This window comes from Apium graveolens, unplaced genomic scaffold, assembly GCF_009905375.1.
Source record: "Apium graveolens cultivar Ventura unplaced genomic scaffold, ASM990537v1 ctg740, whole genome shotgun sequence".
Classification (NCBI taxonomy): domain Eukaryota; kingdom Viridiplantae; phylum Streptophyta; class Magnoliopsida; order Apiales; family Apiaceae; genus Apium; species Apium graveolens.
Window position 1 is genome coordinate 11,525 of NW_027420296.1, and position 6,957 is coordinate 18,481.

At 39.4% G+C, this 6,957-nt stretch overlaps 1 protein-coding gene across 1 annotated transcript; it reads left to right on the top strand.

The window, feature by feature from the left end:
• Positions 1–606: 606 nt before the first annotated feature.
• On the top strand, positions 607–1,724 carry LOC141704097 (uncharacterized). Its single transcript, XM_074507414.1, has 2 exons — positions 607–1,002; positions 1,191–1,724. The coding sequence occupies exons 1-2, from the start codon at positions 607–609 to the stop codon at positions 1,722–1,724; spliced, it is 930 nt and encodes a 309-aa protein (XP_074363515.1).
• Positions 1,725–6,957: the final 5,233 nt, after the last annotated feature.

Consider the following 6,957-nt stretch of genomic DNA (forward strand, 5'->3'; position numbering starts at 1 on the left):
TCAGTTACTAACCGATGATAGATAATTATAAGTGATTCAGTTATTGTGCTCCGATGATAGTTTGCTTGGTTTAGTAATTGTACCTTGCTAGGTTTATTTAATAGCAGCAATTTTTGCCTTTGATGACAAGTTAAGAGTTTGTATTTCTAATAACACATTTTATATTTCTACTTCTGTACATGTACTATCTGAAACATATCATAATTTCTCTCTTTCTCATCTTTGTTGGATTCTTTTAATCTAAACTTGTATTTATTTTATTTTGCTATATTTTGTTTCCATGCGTTTATACTCAGTCTACAGGTGTGAAGTAGTTGCTTGCTTTTAGGATAGTTGCGTGCTTTTAGGAGATTACAAGAATAATGTTCAGTAGTAGAGACTTGTTAGGAGTTTAGTTATTTTCCCTAGTTTGTAGCTTGCTTTTTCTGTGTACTCAGTTTAAATATCTCTTCTGCAGTTCTAATAAAAACTACGCTATTTGATAGCACATCTTTTGTTTTTTCTCAGTTTTCATAACAAACACAACAAGTATAACCAACAATCTGGTATCGAAGCACTTGGTTCAAATAGTTGATGCCCAAGTACATGCCAAAAGCAGTGTCGACAATGGAACCAGGGAAAAATAAAGACAGTGCGGTTAGTTTGAATTACCCCATGTTGATGAGAGGTAATTATACATCATGGGCTCTGAAAATGAAGGTATATATGCAGGCCCATGGCTTCTGGGATGCAGTGGTACCTAAAGATCCAAAGATACCAATCGATGACAAGATGGATAAAATCGCTATGACAGCTATTTATCAAAGTATTCCCAAAGATATTCTCCTTTCACTGGCTGAGAAAGAAACTACAAAAGAAGTTTGGGAGGCAATTAAAGTAATGTGTCAGGGTGCGGAACATGTGAAGAATGCAAAGATAAAAACGCTCAAGGTTGAATTCGAGTCACTAAGCATGAAGGACTTAGATTCTCTCGATGATTTCTGTTTGAAGATCACAGGCATGGTGACAAAAATTCGTGCACTTGGAAGGTAGTAGCTGAAGCTTATGTCGTGAAGAAAATATTAAGAGCAGTACCCCCGAAGTTCTTGCAGATTGTGTCCACCATTGAATAGTTTGGAGATCTGGATACAATGACAATAGAGGAGGTTGTCGGTTCCTTGAAAGCACATGAGGAAAGGCTTTGAGGACAGGGCGACAATACTTGGAGTCAGTTGCTTCTCATTGAAGAGGAATGGTTGAAGAAGGAGAAGGAGGAGAGCAAGTTATTGCTCACTAGAGATGAGTGGATCAGGCGATCAAATAGAGTTAGAACGGAACAAAGGTTTCAAGGACGAGAATATAATCGAGGCACACGTGACAGGAGCCACGTAAGGTGTTTCAATTGCAACATTCTCGGACATTTTGCTGCAGATTGTAGGAAATCGCGACGTGATAAAGAAAGTAAGGAGGAGGCTAACATTGTTGAAATTCCAGATGAACCAGCATTGCTTTTAACAGAATGCGAAGGCAAAGGAGAGAATATGATGTTATTGAACAAAGAGAAGGTGACACTTAAACTAGTTCAAGATGGAGAAGGAAAAAGAATAGAATCAAACCTATGGTATTTGGATAACGGGGCCAACAACCATATGACTGGGGAACGAAAAAAATTCAGGGATTTGGATGAACGAATAACAGGGCAAGTGAAGTTTGGAGATGGATCATTGGTCCACATAAAAGGGTGAGGCTCTATAGGAATCAAGTGCAAAATGGGAGAACAATGAGTCTTGAAAGAGGTATATTATAGTCCCTCACTCTGTAGCAATATAATTAGCATTGGCTAGTTATCGAAAGAAGGAAATAAAATCAAAATTAGTTGTGACTATATGTGGGTACGTGATAATTGCGGAAATCTTCTTATAAAAGTCAAGAGGTCTATGAATAGGTTGTATAAAATTATTCCTGAAACCTGTGAACCACGGTGTCTGTTGTCTAAGACGGATGAAGGTTCTTGGCTGTGGCATTCCCGATTGGGTCATGTCAACTTTAGGGCGATGATGCTAATGGATTCAAATAAAATAGCGCATGGTTTGCCAAAGTTGTCTCACCCGAAAGATGTATGCACAAATTGCATTATGACAAAGCAGATCAGGAAAAGCTTTCCATCTAAATCTCTTTTTGCTGCAAAGAAATCTCTAGAATTGGTTCATGGAGATTTGTGTGGTCCTTTGTCACCACCCACGAAAGCAGGTAACAAATACATATTCCTTTTGGTTGATGATTATAGCAGGGTCATGTGGGCATATCTCTTGAAAAGCAAGGATGAACCACTTCAAACATTAAGAACTTCAGAGCTCAAATCGAGGATGGTCCAGAAAAATGAATTAGAACTTTCAGGATGGATCATGGTGTCGAGTTTTGCTCGAAAAAATTCACAGACTTCTACAACGAAGTTGGCATTAAGAGGCATTTCACAGCGCCTTACTCGCCACAACAAAATGGTGTTGTGGAATGGAGAAATAGAACCATGATCGAGATGGCTCGAAGTATGTTGAAACAAATGCACCTGCCAAGTACTTTTTGGGGTGAAGCTGTCCAACATACGATTTACATATTAAATCATCTACCCACACGTGTTGTTTCTGGAATGACTCCATTTGAAGCTTGGTTTGAGAAAAAACCAACTATTAGTCATATACGTGTCTTTGGCTGCCTAGCATACATGAGATTGCCAAGTGGTTCCATAAAAAAACTTGATGATTGAAGCAAGCCAGTCATTCATCTTGGGAAGGAGCCTGGAACAAAGGCTTATAGGCTATATGATCCATCAACAAATCAGTTCATATCAGTAGAGATGTTATTTTCGAAGAAAGAAAGTACTGGAACTGTGATGAAAATGAGGAAGTTGCAAAAGAACAAATGAAGATATTTACTATTTTTGGAGCACGGTGTTATGATGAAGGAGGGAATGCATCAGAACAGGACTCTAATGTCTCTTATGATACAGAGATTGATAGTGACACATACTCTAATTCGATGAATACTGAGCCTATGCATACAACGAGTTCTTCCATTTCAGTTACAGATTCTGAAACGAGTAGTGAGCCTAGAAACTATAGAAGTCTCAGTGACATCTATGCTAATACTGAGGTGGTTGAACTCGAAAATGATGAGTTACTGCTTATGGGTGTTGATGAACCCATGAATTATGGACAAGCTGTGAAGGATCGTAACTGGAGGGATGCAATGCAAAGGGAAATTGATATAGTTGAGAATAACGAAACCTGGAAGCTTACAGAACTGCCACCTGGGCAGATCGGTTTGAAATGGATATATAAAATAAAGAGAGATGCAAACGGGAAAATTCAGAAGTATCAGGCAAGAATTGTTGCCAAAGGGTACGTCCAAAAACAAGGTGTGGACTACGAAGAAATCTTCACACCTGTCACACATTTTAAAACTATAAGGTTACTCCGTGCTCTCGCTGCCAAACATAGCTGGGAAGTTCACCATCTTGATGTCAAAACGGCTTTTCTAAACGGTGATATTTAGGAAGAAGTTTATGTGTCTCAGCCTGATGGGTTTTTTCAGAAAGGAAAGGAAAACTTGGTGTACAGGCTTCTAAAAACTTTATATGGCTTAAGGCAGGCACCCGAGCCTGGTACGAGAAGATAAATAAATGCCTTCAAGAACTGGGGTTCGAAAGATGTCCTCACGAGCTGTCTACACCAACAAAGCTGAAGGAGAAATTCTTATTATTGGAGTTTACGTCGATGATTTACTCTTAACAGGCACAAGTGTTACTGTTATCAACAAGTTTAAGGACCAAATGAATAGAAGATTTGAGATGAGTGATCTTGGAAAGCTCTCATACTACTTGGGAATGGAGGTAAAATAGAGTGTTGGGTGCATTGAGATTAGACAAATGGCGTATGCTAAAAAAATACTGGAGAAAGACGGACTAGGCGATTGCAATCCAGTCAAATATCCTATGAACCCCAAGGAAAACATTGGCAGAGACGAGGGTGGTCAACCTATAGACACAACTCAATTCAAGAGCTTAGTTGGGGGGTTAAGATACCAGGTTCATACAAGACCAGATATCATGTTCTCTGTGGGAATAATAAGCAGGTTCATGGAGAAGCCTATATCTGTACTCGTGAAGAAAATATTAAGAGCAGTACCCCCGAAGTTCTTGCAGATTGTGTCCACCATTGAATAATTTGGAGATCTGGATACAATGACAATAGAGGAGGTTGTCGGTTCCTTGAAAGCACATGAGGAAAGGCTTTGAGGACAGGGCGACAATACTTGGAGTCGGTTGCTTCTCATTGAAGAGGAATGGTTGAAGAAGGAGAAGGAGGAGAGCAAGTTATTGCTCACTAGAGATGAGTGGATCAGGCGATCAAATAGAGTTAGAACGGAACAAAGGTTTCAAGGACGAGAATATAATCGAGGCACACGTGACAGGAGCCACGTAAGGTGTTTCAATTGCAACATTCTCGGATATTTTGCTGCAGATTGTAGGAAATCGCGACGTGATAAAGAAAGTAAGGAGGAGGCTAACATTGTTGAAATTCCAGATGAACCAGCATTGCTTTTAACAGAATGCGAAGGCAAAGGAGAGAATATGATGTTATTGAACAAAGAGAAGGTGACACTTAAACTAGTTCAAGATGGAGAAGGAAAAAGAATAGAATCAAACCTATGGTATTTGGATAACGGGGCCAACAACCATATGACTGGGGAACGAAAAAAATTCAGGGATTTGGAATGAACGAATAACAGGGCAAGTGAAGTTTGGAGACGGATCATTGGTCCACATAAAAGGGTGAGGCTCTATAGGAATCAAGTGCAAAATGGGAGAACAATGAGTCTTGAAAGAGGTATATTATAGGTCCCTCACTCTGTAGCAATATAATTAGCATTGGCTAGTTGTCGAAAGAAGGAAATAAAATCAAAATTAGTTGTGACTATATGTGGGTACGTGATAATTGCGGAAATCTTCTTATAAAAGTCAAGAGGTCTATGAATAGGTTGTATAAAATTATTCCTGAAACCTGTGAACCACGGTGTCCTGTTGTCTAAGACGGATGAAGGTTCTTGGCTGTGGCATTCCCGATTGGGTCATGTCAACTTTAGGGCGATGATGCTAATGGATTCAAATAAAATGGCGCATGGTTTGCCAAAGTTGTCTCACCCGAAAGATGTATGCACAAATTGCATTATGACAAAGCAGATCAGGAAAAGCTTTCCATCTAAATCTCTTTTTGCTGCAAAGAAATCTCTAGAATTGGTTCATGGAGATTTATGTGGTCCTTTGTCACCACCCACGAAAGCAGGTAACAAATACATATTCCTTTTGGTTGATGATTATAGCAGGGTCATGTGGGCATATCTCTTGAAAAGCAAGGATGAACCACTTCAAACATTTAAGAACTTCAGAGCTCAAATCGAGGATGGTCCAGAAAAATGAATTAGAACTTTCAGGATGGATCATGGTGTCGAGTTTGCTCGAAAAAATTCACAGACTTCTACAACGAAGTTGGCATTAAGAGGCATTTCACAGCGCCTTACTCGCCACAACAAAATGGTGTTGTGGAATGGAGAAATAGAACCATGATCGAGATGGCTCGAAGTATGTTGAAACAAATGCACCTGCCAAGTACTTTTTGGGGTGAAGCTGTCCGACATACGATTTACATATTAAATCATCTACCCACACGTGCTGTTTCTGGAATGACTCCATTTGAAGCTTGGTTTGAGAAAAAACCAACTATTAGTCATATACGTGTCTTTGGCTGCCTAGCATACATGAGATTGCCAAGTGGTTCCATAAAAAAACTTGAAGATTGAAGCAAGCCAGTCATTCATCTTGGGAAGGAGCCTGGAACAAAGGCTTATAGGCTATATGATCCCATCAACAAATCAGTTCATATCAGTAGAGATGTTATTTTCGAAGAAAGAAAGTACTGGAACTGTGATGAAAATGAGGAAGTTGCAAAAGAACAAATGAAGATATTTACTATTTTTGGAGCACGGTGTTATGATGAAGGAGGGAATGCATCAGAACAGGACTCTAATGTCTCTTATGATACAGAGATTGATAGTGACACATACTCTAATTCGATGAATACTGAGCCTATGCATACAACGAGTTCTTCCGTTTCAGTTACAGATTCTGAAACGAGTAGTGAGCCTAGAAACTATAGAAGTCTCAGTGACATCTATGCTAATACTGAGGTGGTTGAACTCGAAAATGATGAGTTACTGCTTATGGGTGTTGATGAACCCATGAATTATGGACAAGCTGTGAAGGATCGTAACTGGAGGGATGCAATGCAAAGGGAAATTGATATAGTTGAGAATAACGAAACCTGGAAGCTTACAGAACTGCCACCTGGGCAGATCGGTTTGAAATGGATATATAAAATAAAGAGAGATGCAAACGGGAAAATTCAGAAGTATCAGGCAAGAATTGTTGCCAAAGGGTACGTCCAAAAACAAGGTGTGGACTACGAAGAAATCTTCACACCTGTCATACGTTTTAAAACTATAAGGTTACTCCGTGCTCTCGCTGCCAAACATAGCTGGGAAGTTCACCATCTTGATGTCAAAACGGCTTTTCTAAACGGTGATATTTAGGAAGAAGTTTATGTGTCTCAGCCTGATGGGTTTTTTCAGAAAGGAAAGGAAAACTTGGTGTACAGGCTTCTAAAAACTTTATATGGCTTAAGGCAGGCACCCGAGCCTGGTACGAGAAGATAAATAAATGCCTTCAAGAACTGGGGTTCGAAAGATGTCCTCACGAGCTGTCTACACCAACAAAGCTGAAGGAGAAATTCTTATTATTGGAGTTTACGTCGATGATTTACTCTTAACAGGCACAAGTGTTACTGTTATCAACAAGTTTAAGGACCAAATGAATAGAAGATTTGAGATGAGTGATCTTGGAAAGCTCTCATACTACTTGGGAAT